Genomic DNA, 15,901 nt, shown 5'->3' on the forward strand with positions numbered 1-15,901 from the left:
ACAGAAGGATGAGATAATTACAATTCTTTCTAAATGTAAAACAGCATTTTGTGGTTTCATTTTTGAGGCAGGTTCTCATGTAGCCCAGGTTGTCCTCAAACTCACTATCTAGGCTAGAATGACCTTGATTCCTGATCATCCTGCTCCCACTTCCCAAGTGCTGAGGTTACAAGTATATACTGTCATGTTTGACTTACAATTTAAATTGTTTTTTTGAGGCAGGGTCTCGTGTAGCCCAGACTAGCTTCAAACTCTACAAGTAACCAAAGATGACTTGAAGTTCCTGAGCCTCTTGCTTCTGTCTTCCAAGTGATGGACTACAGGAATTCACCACAATGCCCAGCTTACTATAATTTTTATTATTTTATTTCATTTCTGAGACAAAGAGTTATGTAGCCAAAGGTACTCAGAACTGATCCTCCTGCCTCGACTTCCCAAATGCTGGAATTACATGCATATACCAAGGGATGTTTTAGCAAGAAACGTATTTTTATGTGTTATTTGTATAGCTAGACAATGTACAATGAGTAAATATTATAGGTAAAAAGAAAACCCTTATAATAATATGTCAAAGCATTTGTCATGCCAGGTGGTGGTGGCTCACACCTTTAATCACAGCACTTGGGAGACAGAGGCAGGCAGATCTTCGTGAGTTCAAGGCCAGCCTGGTCTACAAAGTGAATGATAGGACAGCCAGTACTGTTACACAGAGAAACCCTGCCTTGCAAAGCCAAAAATAAAGAGAGTTTGTCATAATAAATAATTTATTGTCAAAGAGAGAGAGAAAGAATGTGGTTTTGGGGACAGATATAGGACGTTGTAGTGCATGGGTTCTCAACTTGTGGGTCGCAAACCCTTTGGGTGTTGAATGCCGTTTTCGCAGGGGTTGAATATCAAATATCCTGCACATCAGATATTTACATTATGATTTGTAACAGTAGCAATATTACAGTTACGAAGTAGTAGCGAAAAGAATTTACTAGTTGGGGGGGGCAGTCACCACCACATGAAGGTGCTGCATTGGGAAGGCTGAAAACCACTGTTTTAGGGGGATTGTCGGCTGCTCCCCCACATAGGTTCTTATGTGTCACCCAGGCTGGTCTCCTAATTCTCCCGCCTCATCCTGAGTTGCTGTGATTACAACTATGTACCGCTGCACCCCAATATTGTTTGATGAGAGAACACATGTACCCACACTCATACACACTCATCATGTCTGCCACGTGCAGCGTTAATAGTAAGCAACACAGAGGGTAGTATTGCAGCTGGGGATCTTGTCTGCTTGTGTTGTTTTCCTGAGACAAGATCTTCCACTGTAGCCCAGGCTGGCCGCCGGTTTTTGGTATTCTTTCTTCCTCAGCCTTCCAAATGCTGGGCTTTCAGGTGTGGACTCCTGGTTTTTGGTTTTTAAAAATATTCAATGTTGGGAATGTAGCTCAAAGGTAGAGTGCTCATTTAGTGCTTGAAAGGCCCTCGGTCCAATCTCATACCCTGGGAAAAAAACGAACACCCGGTGGAAAAGCTGAGTGTGGTGCGCATGCCTGAAATCTCAGGACTTGGGAAGTAGAGGCCCGCTTTGGCTACATAGGAAGTTTGAGGCTAACCTGAGTTGTACAAGCCCCTGTTTCAAAAGTAAAATAAGAGAAAAACAACAAAAGCCCTTAGTGGGTACCCTTACCTCGTCCGTTATCAGGCCCAGTATTGGGGCAAGGTTCAGAAATACTGCATCTTCAATGCCTTTTGCTCTGATCAAGCCGTCCTGCTTAATTTAGAGGAAAAAGAAGTGCGGACACAAGGTTGGGGATTTAGCTCAGCGCAAGGCCCTAGGTTCGGTCCTCAGCTCCGGAAAAAAAGAAAAAAAAAGTGCGAACACATAAAGCAAAGTTGGACAATAAATATAGTGGAGTAAGTTTGTAATCCCAACGCTCAGCCCACTGTGGCAGGAGGGTTGTGAGTTCTAAGCCAGCCAGGGCTAAACAGGGGAAACAAAAACTGCATAGTAGAGGATTTAACATAGCAAGACCCCTTGGGGTGCTAAGTGGTCGCTTTTTTGAGGGTGAAAACAGAGGCCGAGTCATGGGCAGATCCCTGTAGCTCAATCCTGCTCCTTCCTTCCTTCCTTCCTTCCTTCCTTCCTTCCTTCCTTCCTTCCTTCCTTCCTTCCTTCCTTCTCCTCCGTCAAGGCTGAGCCTAGACACCTGAGGAGTATCAGAACAGCACCTTTTCCTCACAACAGTCTGAAGTGTAGTCGGGTGGATTGGCAATGACCTTCAGGCAGACTTAAGGCCAGACCCCTGCAGGACCCTCCCTGACAGGCCGGCCTTCCCCTCACCACACCTGTAGTTCTAGGAGGCTGTTTTCTGCCTTGATATTTAGTGCTTCATAATTCTGAGCATATTCTATTGCATGTGGCTCTCTCTCTCTCTCTCTCTCTCTCTCTCTCTCTCTGGAGGGGGGTGCGGGCATGAATGCATGAGTGAGTGGGTGCGCGTGCACGTGCGCACACACGCGCGTGCATGAGTGTGTGAGTGAGTATGTGTGTGTGTGTGTGTGTGTGTGTGTGTGTGTGTGTGTGTGTACATGTGCAGCCAAAGGACAGCTTCAGGTATTCTTCCTCAGGAGTCACCTGTTTTGTTTTTTGAGAGAGCATCTCCCAGTGGCTTGGAGTCCATCAACTAGGCTAGGCTGGCTGGCCAGCAAACCCCAGGAATCCTCCAGTCTCTGCCTCCCCAGTTCTGGGATGACAGCTGTCTGCCAGTTTGTCTGGCATTTTTAACATGGGTTCTGAAGGCCTCATGTCTGCACTTTATCAACTGACCCATCTTCCCAGCACTGCGTGCGACTTTCATGTATTCACTTTGTCTCCTTGTTGAGGGCTGGGGACATTTATGGTCTTTTGTTTAGCTCTTCAGGCTGTCACAGATCACTGCTGGACAAGCATACTCATCACCATTCTGAATAAGGATGACCTTATAGCTGACCAGGGGGTGTCAGCTGAGTGTGGCCCACAGCCCTCAGCAGTGATATTTACCTTCAATCAGAAATCATGGTGTTGGAACAGCTGGTTTTAAGGAGAAACTCGCCCTTCTCCATGGCAACAGGTTCAACTGTAGTTGTGTAATGTATGGTTTTCCCGGCAGGGAGAGAGATGTGTTCTCTTAGGAGGCAGGGTAGCATTCTAAATATTCCTCGTGTCATTTCAAACACTGGTCTTATTTCAACAAGTGCTAGACACTGTGTTGCTAAGCAGCTTTTCAGGATCATCACATTTAATTTTGGAAACAGCCCTGTGAGAATCACTATTATTCTTATTTTACAGAAGAGGAAATGGGATCAGAAACCCAAGTGACTTTTCCAGGGCCACACAGCTGGAAGTGATGGAGCTGGGACTTGAACCTGAGTTCACTGACTCCAGAGCCTAGGGGTCTGTTTGTTTGTTTGTTGTCGTTTTCCAAGACAGGGTTTCCGTGTAGTCCTGGCTGTCCTGGAACTCGCTCTGTAGATCAGGCTGGCCTCGAACTCAGACCCACTTGCCTCTGCCTCCCAAGTGCTGGGATTAAAGGTGTGTGCCATCGTGCCTGTGAGAGCCCATGCTTTTAATTACTATGCACATTTCCCTCAGGATCATGTTGGTGAACCAGAAATGGTGGGCTGGAGAATTGACTTAGAAGTTTGAGGCACTTATTGCTCTTTTTTTTTTTTTTTAATTTATTTATTTATTATATATACAGTATTCTGCTTGCACGTACGCCTGCAAGCCAGAAGAGGGCACCAGATCTCATTATAGATGGTTGTGAGCCACCATGTGGTTGCTGGGAATTGAACTCAGGACCTCTGGAAGAGCAGCCAGTGAGTGCTCTTAACCTCTGAGCCATCTCTCCAGCTCCACTTATTGCTCTTGAAGAGGTCCCCAGTTTGATTCCCAGTGCCCTCACGGTGACTCACAACCATCCCTAACTCCAGTAACAGGGGATCAGACATCCTCTTTTGACCTCCTAGAGCACCAGGTATGCATGTGGTGTGTATAATACATGCAAGCAAAATAATTTAAAATGCTTGTTCCTACTTTGGGTCAAGGGCAGAAGTTAAAGCTTCCAGGTTTCTGGTTTGTAAAAATAGTGATTCATATACCCTAGAGTTTCATCTGAAGTTCAGTGGGGAATTTCACCAAAAGATTGGCTGTGTAGCTCAGTGGTAGAACACTTGTTTAGTATATTCAAGCCCATGGGTTTGAGCCCCAGCACACTGGGAAAAAAGAAAAAGATTTCACTGATACATGATATTTTAATTTTCTTTCATGTATTTTCTCAACAAAGATGATTTATTAGGCAAACTGATTTACTTGGACATACTTATGTCAAACTTAAAAATCTTGTGTGTGTGTGTGTGTGTGTGTGTGTGTGTGTTCATTTGTATGAGTGTGAGCACACATATAGCACAGTGGGCTTATAGAAGTCAGAGGACAGCCTTGAGTCTGGGTGCTTGTCTTCCACCTGGAGAGAAGATCTTGTGTTGATTTTCTCTGGTTGCTCCAGGCCAGGTGGCCCATGAGCTTCCAGCATTCTCCAGTTTCCACTTACCTAATGGTGAGGTTCCGGGCACAGACTACCATGTCTGGCTTCCCCTAGGTTCTGGGGCTCTGAACTCAGGTCCTCAAGCTTGCACAACAAATGCTTTACCCCCTAGTCCACACTCAACAAACTTTTTTTTTTTTTAATTTTTAAATTTTTTTTCCAGACAGGGTTTCTTTGTGTAGCTTTGCGCCTTTCCTAGATCTTGCTCTGTAGACCAGGCTGGCTTCGAACTCACAAAGATCCGCCTGCCTCTGCCTCCTGAGTGCTAGGATTAAAGGCGTGCACCACCACCGCCCGGCTCAACAAACTTTTAACGTAGATTCATCAATTGAGAAACTCTATTAGAACACATAGCTATCTGGATATGGTAGTTTGAGGAATTGCTTATATTTGTGCAAAAATTTTTCTTTTTCTGCATGGCTACTAAGTGGAAGATATGATGGGGAACAGGGCAGATGCAGCCTTTGCCCACGTGGGGCAGGAATTCTGTCTTGGAATGCTCACATCAAGCAGAATATCCATAAGAACAACTATAGAAGTAATACAGAATGAAGTAATTCAGGCTTGCTTGTTTTATGTTGATTTGACACAAGCTAGAATCATTGAAGAGGAGGGAGCTTCACTTGAGAAAGTGCCTTCATAAGATCTGCCTGTAGGCAAACCTGTAAGTAATTTTCTTAATTAGTGATTGATGTGGGAGAGCCTAGCCCATTATGGGTGGTGCCACCCCTAGGCTGGTGGTCCTGGGTTCTATTGGAAAGCCAGCTGAGCAAGCCATGAGGAGTAAGCCAGTAAAAAGCATCTCTTCATGGCCTCTGCACCAGCTCTTTGTAAGTGTTACAGCTCAGATGGAAAGGTATCCTGGCAGTCGAAAGCCAAGGAATACAACAAAGTCACACCACACAACAAACGTCACACAAGAGATTTATTGAGAGGGATGAATCTAGGAGGGTGGCTGCCTCCGCTTGGGTGAGAAGCAACAGAGAACTGGGTAGAACACGGTTTTAGATAGCTTTCCAGGGTGGCCTGGGATTGGAGGGATTTTGTGGCCTGATGTTGGGGCAAACTCAGGGACCGGTGGGATTTTTTCTTGTAGGGCAGGGCCTGACCACTCTCTGGCCAGGCCTGGGAAAGGCTGTTACAGCTCTTAGGAAACGTCAATTAGTGCTGTTAGGGAAGCCTGGGATGCAGGGCCTTACCAAGTTTACAAAGTATAACAAAGTTTACTAAGGGAGTATCTGCTCACTGCAGGGAAAGCTTTTCCTGCTGCTTGAGTGGGCATGAATTGCCCACACTTCTAACTCCAGGTTTCTGCCCTGTTTGAGTTCCTGTCCTGACTTCCTATAATGAACAGTGATGAGGAAGCATAAGCCAAATAAACTCTTTCCTCCCTAAGTTGCTTTGGTCATGGTGTTTCATCACAGCAATAGTAACCCTAAGACATAGTTTTTGCTAAAAATCTACTCATTCCTTCCTTATACTTTAAATCATGTCTAGGTTATAATACCTAAAGCTAAATAAATAGCTTTTAAAATGCATTGCTTAGGGAATAAGAAGAAAAAGGTGTAGAGTGGGATTTCTGACTATATCCTAAAAGTCGTCGGAATTACATGGGTTAATCAAAACGAGAAACTACATCTCCCGGCAAGCCTCCGGACAGTGTCTCTTCCACCCTTTCTTTTGCCACCAATGACAGTTAGATATTTGAATAGGCCAATAGTAGCATGGAACTGCTCTTATGTGGGCGGGGCCATAGGTTCATCCAATAGTAAGGGGCTTGAGGAAACATTCTAGCCAATCGAAGGGCTCGGGGGCGGGCCCTGGGGCGGGGCCGCGGACCGAACTGCCGCGGAAGATGGCGGCTGAGGCGCTGAGTGGAGGGGAGCCACCGGCCTCCAACTCCTGCCGGAGGTGAGCCAAGTTCTCAGTCCCGCTGCCTAGGAGACGGGGCTGTGGGTTGGCGATGTCGCCGCCCTGCCCTTGAGTCACCGTGGCCCACAGGGCCGGGCTTTGTTTCTCGTTCCCGTGGTGTCCACGCCGTCGCGCCTGCGGGGGCCGAGGCGCGTCGCTGCGGTCTGCGCTCGCGGCGGTGCGTGGAGCCCGCCCGCCGCTCTGGCTGCAGACGACCGGTCCGTGCCTAGCGGTCCCTGCCCTGGCGCCGAGCGTTTTGAATGGAGACTGAAGCCCAGAGCGGTTCAGCGAATCCCCCCAACGTCACTGGAGCTTTAAATGTCCTCCGGGGCAGCCTCTGCGCTGAAGTCCCAGCAGGGACTTGAGTGACAGTTAGAAAGGGATTTGTCCCCAGGCTGGCTGACCTCTCTCGGCTTCGGTCTTTGTCTGTAAATGAACATGACAATGCTTATTTCAGAACACGGACGGAATGAAACAAGTCCTTTAAAGCGCCTGGCACCCAGCCTGGCAAATACTATTCGAAATGTGATAGATTTTGTGTTTCCTTGGAGAACAGCCGAAGAACAACACATCGTGGGTTCTGCTGTCCATGAAATTGTGACTTCATTTCTTCTTTTCCAAACAGGAAAGCTGAGTCTGTCCTTAACTGATTACAGATATTGAGGACCGATACACTCCAATAGAATGAGGTTATTTACATTGTCTCAGAATATGATGAGTGTCATACTTTGGTACCATTGGTAAGGAACAGAAGAGTCCAAGAATTCTGAGAAAGTGGGTCTGTGAGTCTGATTCTTCCTGCTCCTAGATGGGCTTGTTTGGGTATATCAGGGTTTCATATGGAGGAGTTTCCCAGTCTTTGACCTACCCATAAATGGTTGACACCCCCACCCTGCCCCGAACTGTGTTGTGGGTTGCTAAATGTCATAGATCATCCCTCATCCAACTCGAAAACCCTGAATTGTAATGAAAATGAGGACAAATGAAATACTGTTCTACAGCAAGAGGACCGAATTCCTCCACAAGGCTACCGCCAACTGAATCTAACATTTTAAACTGTTAACTACATGATCAACACAACACAGCTTTATCAGATGCGGAAACCTACTGCTGTTGTTGAGACAGGTTCTTGCTAAGTAGCTAGGCTCGATTGGAATGCCCAATCCTGCTTCAGTTTACCCAATACTAGTTAATTGCATATTGCAGGAGCTAAGTTGTGTTCTTGTGAGGCTTGTTTATTTATTTACTTTTTGTTATTGTTTGTGTTCCCCCCCTCCCCCTTTCACAACAGGGTTTCTCTGTGTAGCCCTGGCTGTCCTGGAGATCACTCTGTAGACCAGGCTGGCCTTGAACTGAGAGATCTGCCCTGTCTTTGCCTCTGCCTCCTGAGTGCTGGGATTAAAGGCATGTGCCACTACCACCCTGCATATTTACTTATTTTTTGAGACAAAGTCTCATGTAACCCAAGTTGACCCCAATCTTAAGCTTCTGAACCTCCTGTCTCTACCTTACAAGTGCTGGGATTACAGGCACATGCCACTGAGACCAGTTTTATGTGGTGTTAGGAATCAAACCCAGGACTCCATGCATGCTAGGTAAGCATTCTACTGACTCAGCTATATTCCCAGCCCCATTTAGTTAATGGGACTAAAAACAATTAAATATATTACCTTTTATATGTATGTGTGTGTGTGTGCATAGGTGCCACAGTACTACCTAGGAGGTGAGAGGACAACACAGAGTTCTCTTCTATCAGGTGGATTTGAGAGTCAAACTTGGATTGTTAGGGTTGGCAGTGCCTTACTGAGCCATCTCACTGGCCCAAGGTGCATAGTTTAGCTTTCACAGATACGTTGCATCTATCTGGTGTCTCAGGTAGATCCCATGGAAAGATTTGCTTTATGAGAAAAGTTGCTTTGAGAGAAAAAAAAATATGTTGCACCACTGGGTATAGAAACAGCTGTAGCTGCCAGGTGGTGGTGGCACACACCTTTACTCCCAGCACTTGGGAGGCAGAGTCAGGCAGATCTCTATGAGTTTGAGGCCAGCCTGGTCTACAGTGCGAGATCCAGGACGGGCATCAAAACTACGCAGAGAAACCCTGTCTTGAAAAACAAAACAAAAAAAAACAAAACAAACAAAACAAAACAAAACACAACACAACACAACACAACACAACACAACACAACACAACACAACACAAAACAAAACAAAACAAAACAAAACAAAACAAAACAAAACAAGAAAAGAAAAGAAGAGAAACAGCTGTAGAAACTGGGCCGTAATGTGTATGATTACTATCTGTGGGAACTAAAAGTGCTTGCTCTGGGAAGAAAAGCCTAGGAAAAGGAGAGGGAGAAATGACAGCTGTTTGTGAGACCACTGAGATGTTCAGGATCGGTTAGCAGGATTTCTTACATTGAGCCTTGGCCAAAAAAATAAAATAAAATAAAAAAATAAATAAAAGACGGGTGGTGGTGGCGCATGCCTTTAATCCCAGCACTCAGGAGGCAGAGGCAGGCGGATCTCTGTGAGTTCGAGGCCAGCCTGGTCTCCAAAGCGAGTTCCAGGAAAGGCGCAAAGCTACACAGAGAAACCCTGTCTCAAAAAATCAAAACTAAAAACAACAACAACAACAAAAAACCCTCCAAAACCATTGAGCCTTGGTAGTACTGTCTTGAGCTGGGCATCCCCTACATTTGGATTGTCTTTATTGCTATAATCTGGAGAAGTTGAGCTTCAGTGCCGTTTTACTGAGCAAACTCATTAAGAACAGATATCACGAATCTAAATTATCCTTCAATCTGTGTTTCTCTGTTTCAAATAGCAATGACTTAACAGTCTGCTTAGTAAGTGCTAGCACAAAGTTTTGTAAAGTGCTGTTATTTTAAAAACTTTAAAAATAGCTAGGTGTAAAATTATGCCTCTGTTCTGGGATTAGGAGATTTAGAAAAGAGACAAATTGATCTAGGGGGTTGAATGTTCCTTGATTAACTGAAGCCCCCAAATGTGATTTTGCTGATTCCATTCAATTTAGAAGAGACTAGAATGAAAACCTCATCTTTGGAGTATAGTTTGCTATTTGGTAGGGGCCATTTAAAGAAAATTGTTTTATTTTTTTCTTTTTATGGAAACTGATATTTTATTTACATTTGTGAAGTAACTGATACTGTATATCAAAGTTTCAGGCATTATGTGAGCTTGTTTCTGGGGCTCTCTATTTTCCTTGTCCATTTTATTTCCTGTTTTTAATTTATTTGGTAGATAAAAACATATGCAAAAGCTAATAAATAGAGTCATTATAGAGCCCAGTAATGAAAAGAGCACTTTGAGGGGCTAGAGAGATGGCTCAGTAGTTAAGAGCACTGACTGCTCTTCCAGAGGACCCAGGTTCAATTCCCAGCAGCCACATGGCAGCTAACAACTGTCTGTCACTCCAGTTCCAGGGGACCTGACACCTTCACACAGACAAACATGCAGACAAAACACCATTGCACATAAAATAAAAATAAATTATATATAGAAAGAGCACTTTGAGTCTTCCTCCTTCCCAAGATCTATGTCACTTGAGCCTAATTGTGTGCTTCTACCCTGTGCTCCTCCCATGTTTATAGCCCTCTCCCTCTCTCTTTTGTGGTGCTAGGAAGGCATCTGCTGCTGAACTATATCCCCATCCCTGTCACTTTTTTTTAAATCAACATAGTTTAGATAGGTGTGGTGGTGAACACCTGTAACCCTAACACTAGTGGGGTAGAGGCAGGAGAATCAGGAGTTCAAGGTCAGCCTCATCTTATGGAGAGAGCTTGAAGCCAGCCTGGGCTACATGAGACCCTGTCTCAAGAAAACAAAGAAACCCAAATCAAAATCCATCGTCTTGGACAATGAATATATGCTATATAATTATCTCTATGCAATGGCTATCAATATTACAACTAAAATTTTAGAGAATCAGGTGTGCACATACCTGTCAATTTCAACACTAGGGTGCTTGAGGGAGGAGGATGGTGAGTTCAGGGTCAACTTGGGCTAAAGTTAGTGAGATCTGTCTCGAAAAACAAAACAAAACATCAAAAAACCCAAACCAAGCAAGCAAGCAAACAAACAAACAAAAAACTCTCCAAACTAATAAATTTTCAATAAGATCCTCCAGAGCAAAAGGATTCTTTTTTTTTTTTTCCCAAGACAGGGTTTCTCTGTGTAGCTTTGCGCATTTCCTGGAACTCACTCTGTAGACCAGGCTGGCCTCGAACTCACAGAGCTCTGCCTGCCTCTGCCTCTTGAGTGCTGGGATTAAAGGCGTGCGCCACCACCGCCTGGCAAAAGGATTCTTAGACAATATTCATCCCTCTGGATTTTGGAACACACAGATGTAGGTATAGAATTGCTTCTAGTGCTAATTCCTGGGACTCTTGCCATTTAAAGTCTATAGAAAATAAACTTGGGCCAGATAGTGGTCCCACCACTCAGGAGGCAGAGGCAGGAGTGTCTCTGAGTTCCAGGCCAGCCTGGTCTACAGAGTGAGTTCCAGGATAGCCAGGGCTACACAGAGAAACCCTGTCTTCAACTCCCCCTGCCCCCCAAATAGAATACAAACTTGCAAGTCTTTGACTCTACTTGTTTGAGGAGTGAGAGATTTGGCATAAATGGGTAAGAGGGGGACCCTGTTAGCGAGATGTCCTATAGAGCATTCCTCAAATAGAAAATTTTGATGTTACTTTATTTTTTTATTTATTATTATTATTTATTATTATTATTATTATTATTATTATTATTATTATTATTTGGTTTTTCTCTCTGTGTAGCTTTGCGCCTTTCCTGGAACTCACTCTGTAGTCCAGGCTGGCCTTGAACTCAGAGACCCTCCTGCCTCTGCCTCCAGAGTGCTGGGATTAAAGGTGTGATGTTACTTTAAAAAAGTATTTATGTTTATATGTGTGTATGTCTGTGTGAGTGTGTACCACATGTGTGCAGGTGTTCATAATAGGCCAGAAGAGGGTGTCAGGTCCCCTTCAGCTGGAGTTACAGATGGTTTTAAGCTGTTTGATGTGGGTGCTAAGACCTGCACTTCTGGTCCTCTGGAAGATGAGCAAGCACTCTTAATCACTGAGCTGTTCTGCCAGCCCCTGGTGTTACTTTAAAAGAACAACACCACCCCCACCCCCATTAGTATGTGTGTGTGCCATGGCACACCAGTGGAGGTCAGAGGACGGCTTTCCAGAGTTGGTTCACTCTCGTCCCCACGGGGGTCCTAGGGATCACAGGTTGTCAGGCTTGGCAGCGAGCACCTGTACCCACTAAGCCATGTCACTCTCCTGTTGGTGTTATTTTATAATGCAGTTAGCCTCCTTCTCAGTCTACATTGCTTTAGGGAAGGAAATTATGAGACATGTCAACCATAAGAGTAATGTCAATTCTTCTGACACTCAAAAGAATAAACATTACCAATAAGCCAATAAAGTGGCGTCATGGATGGTCTGAGAAGTGTAACTACTTCTCTGGTTTGAGAACATTACATTGTCATTGAATAGAACATACTCTTTCATTAGATTCCAGTGTATGGCTAAGAAGGTAGGTTTAGCCAAGAATTTTTATTCATTTATTTATTATTCATTATGTATACAGTGTTCTGTCTGCATGTATGCCTGCAGGCCAGAAGAAGGTGCCAGATCTCACTACAGATGGTTGTGAGCTACCATGTGGGTGCTGGGAATTGAACTCAGGTCCTCTGGAAGAACAGCCAGTGCTCTTAACCACTGAGCCATCTCTCCAGCCCCAGCAAAGAATTCTTTCACCTCTGGTTTGTCAGTGTATGTTAAATTGTTCTTGTAGCTTCAAATTAGTTTAAGTTGAGGTCATATATAGGGGTTGAATAATTTTGCAGACGGTTGGAACCTAGGAGATAAGTGTTAAGTAGGCATTGCAGCTGGGATGGAGAGGTATCCTGGCAGTCGGGAGCCAAAGAATACCACAACAGCCCTGCTCCAGGGAAAGGTTTCCCCAATGTAGCAGCTCTGCTCCAGCAGGGGAGGGTTTCCCCAGTGAAGTTGTTACAGCTCTGCTCTTGTCCCTGTAGTTTAACATCTCTGCTCCACTATGGGGAAGTTTCCTCAGTGAAAGTGTGACAGCTCTGCTCTTCTCTGCTCTGGGGAAAGTTGTTACATCTGGGTTCTGTTCTCCGGAAAATGTCACACTATACAACAAACCTCATTCAAGAGATCTATTGGGAAGGAGGAATCCAGGAGGGTGGCTGCCTCCAGGGAGAGGCAACAGCAAACTGAACAGGGTATAGAGCTTATACAGAGTTTCTTGGGGTAGGGGTGAGGGCTTTCCAGGGTGGTTTGGGATGAGTAGATTTTGGTGGTCTGATTCTGGGACAAGCTCAGGGATTGGTGGCATTTCGAGCTCAGGGACCTCAGGGATTGGTGGGATTCTGTGCTCAGGGATTGGTAGGATTCTGTAGCCCGACTCTAGGGCAAGCTCAGGGATTGGTGGGATTTCAAGCCCTGGTCCTGGGGTCAAGTCTGGGTCAGGGTGTTTTTCCTTAGCCCCTTTCACCCTACAATAAGAGGTTCACATTACAGAACTTTGCCAGGGCAGTGTCTCTTAAGGGCAGACTTTCTTTAGGGTTTAAATGTTCTAAGAGATTTCTGTTCTGTGAAGCTGTGTGGTGCTGCTTACTGTTCTGGACTGTTTCTTGTAGCTATAAAGCCTTTAAACTGGGCACATGGCCTGTTTTATCTTCTCTATGTATAGCTTTCATGATTCAACTTAAACTTGCTGTGAAGATGGAGGAAGAGGGAGAATATACTAGCTTTGTTTGGTACTTTATTCCTTTTCTGATAGGTCCCAAATAAAGTGACATACTTAACACTGCATTTCAGAGCCTCTTAGGGTTGAAAATGCACCAAGAGAGTGCATACATCTCGCAGGGTGGTGAGTCAGGCTTAGACAACTTTAAATATAGCTTATATTTTGAGAAATGCTGCCAAGGTTGTGGTTCTTAGAAAACAAGTCAAGTTAAGCAATTCACCAGGGAGGAAACATTTAGTTTTGTGGGTTTACAGTTTGGACAGGAGTCAGCCAGAAGATCCATCTGCAGAATGCTGGCTTTTGCTCCCTGGAGCTGTGTGGGTTCATGGCTTCAGTGCCCTCAGAAGTACTTGCATTTCATTTTTCCTTAATTGATTTTTCAAAGGTGGATCCTCTTTCCAGCCCATTCCAGGCATATCACTTTACATGCAGAGTACCATCTAGTGGTAAAAGAAATCACTGTAGACTGCAACTAGGTTGTAAAATGACCCTGGGCTCTGCCATTCTTAGAGATAGCTGCTTATCTTAGCTGTTTGCCTACACACCTAATTATTCTTTTTCCTGCTTCTGACCATATCTGTGCTGTGTGTGTGTGTGTGTGTGTGTGTGTGTGTGTGTGTGTGTGTGTTTGTTTGTGTGTTTGTTTGTTTGTGTGTGTGTGTTATAGGGACCGGACCTAGGATTCTGAGTGTACCAGGCAAGCACTCTATTGCTATGCCAATTCCAAACCATAGGGGAGGTCAACCTTGGGTGTTGGTCCTCAGGAGCTAACCCTCCCTTTTTTTTTTTTTCAACACAGGGTTTCTCCGAGTTGTTTTGGTGCCTGTCCTGGATCTTGCTCTGTAGACCAGGCTGGCCTCAAACTCACAGAGATCCGCCTGGCTCTGCCTCTTGAGTGCTGAGATTAAAGGCGTGCGCCACCACCACCACCTAGCTAATTTCCTCACTTTTAAAAGCATTGTGTGGGATGATGGCAGTACACACTCCAGGCTTGGACTTTAGTCTAGTACTGAAGAAAGGATTTTTGAATTCTGATGTTCTATAAAGCCTGAAAACTAAGGAGTGTTTTCAGAATACCTAGAAAAGGTTCTCAAGAGGGATGGAAAGTCTGCCATTTTTGTCATCTAAATCATTCAGGTTTAAGATAACAGTGGAGCCGGGCATGGTGGTGCACACCTTTAATCCTAGCACTTAAGAGGCAGAGGCGGGTGGATCTCTGTGAGTTCAAAGCCAGCGGGACAGCCAGGGCTACACAGAGAAACCCTGTCTCAAAAAACAAAACAAAATAACACCAAAAAAAGAGGAAATTATGTAGTTTGATGATCTTCTGTTTTGTTTGTTTGTTTGTATTGGATGTTAAAGCCAGGGCCTCACACATGCCAAGCACATGCTTTACCTTGGAGCTTCATTCCCAACCCCTTTATGATATTTATATCACTTGTAGCAAGATTTAGGCCCCAATTACTTTATTATTTACAAAACAAAACAACAAAATCTCTCACAAATCCTCAAGAAACCCCAAACTTCGTCATGAAATGTTGCTTTACAAAGAAATATGTAGAGTAATACCTCATACTAGCAGATCTTAACATTTTGCCATATTAGCTTTAAACCCTCCTCACTTTTCACATCTTAGTGATTTATAATAGCACTACTAGCACCTGGGAAGTAGTTTCAAGAATGACCTCGAACTCCTGATCTTCAAGTTTCCTCCTCACAAGTGTTGGGGTTCCAGGTAGGGTTTGTAATCTCAGCGCTGGGAGAGATAGGTGGATCCTTGGAATCACTGGCCATTTTTTTTTTTTTTTCTTTTTTTGGTTTTTCGAGACAGGGTTTCTCTGTGTAGCTTTGCGCCTTTCCTGGAACTCACTTGGTAGCCCAGGCTGGCCTCGAACTCACAGAGATCCTCCTGGCTCTGCCTCCCAAGTGCTGGGATTAAAGGCGTGCACCACCACTGCCCGGCCTATCACTGGCCATTTTTGCTGAATTGGTGAGCTCCAGGTTCCGTGAGACCCTTGTTTTAGAAAATAAAATGGAGAGAGAGTGATAGTGGAAAATACCAGTAGTCAACCCCCGGGCTCCACAAGTGTACGCATGGGTGGGTGCACCTGTGCACACACATACGTGTGTACCACACACAGAAGAAAAGTTATGAAAGAAACTGGGTTTGATTGTAGGTAGCTGGAATCCCCTGCAGTTGGGAGGTGGAGGCAGGAAGATCTTGAGTTCAAAGACAGCCTTGAGCTATACAAGGAGACCCTGTTTCACAGGAACACCCCTACCCACCAACAAACCAAAACAATCCCTTAAAAATTGAAAGAATAAGCATAGGTTAGTAGGATGCTTCCCTAGATGTACGGGCCCTGGGTTTGAGTTTCATGTCTTACAGAAATGAATAATTGTGGTGGTTTGAATGAGATTAGCCCCCGTAGGCTTATGTATTTGAATATCTAGTCCCTAGCTGGTGGACTGTTTAGGGAAGGATTGGGAGGTATGGCCTTGTTCAAGTAGTTGCATCTTGTTGGAGGAGGTATGTTACTGGGAGTGGGCTTTGAGGTTTCAAAAGCCCATGCCAGGCTCAATGTCTCTCTCCTTCTGCCTGCTGC

At 44.8% G+C, this 15,901-nt stretch overlaps 1 protein-coding gene across 2 annotated transcripts in view; it reads left to right on the forward strand.

Annotated features, from left to right (window-relative positions):
* The first annotated feature begins 6,399 nt into the window (after nucleotides 1–6,399).
* The window catches only part of Arhgap19 (Rho GTPase activating protein 19), a 45,452-nt gene continuing 35,950 nt past the window's right edge, over nucleotides 6,400–15,901 (forward strand). For both annotated transcript variants that reach the window (XM_059258125.1, XM_059258134.1), the window contains exon 1: nucleotides 6,400–6,485. In XM_059258125.1, coding sequence (XP_059114108.1) covers nucleotides 6,430–6,485 — 56 coding nt within the window. In that variant the 5' untranslated portion in view covers nucleotides 6,400–6,429. The remainder of the gene's footprint in view (nucleotides 6,486–15,901) is intronic.

Source organism: Peromyscus eremicus, chromosome 1, assembly GCF_949786415.1.
Source record: "Peromyscus eremicus chromosome 1, PerEre_H2_v1, whole genome shotgun sequence".
In the NCBI taxonomy this organism is placed as follows: Eukaryota; Metazoa; Chordata; class Mammalia; order Rodentia; family Cricetidae; genus Peromyscus; species Peromyscus eremicus.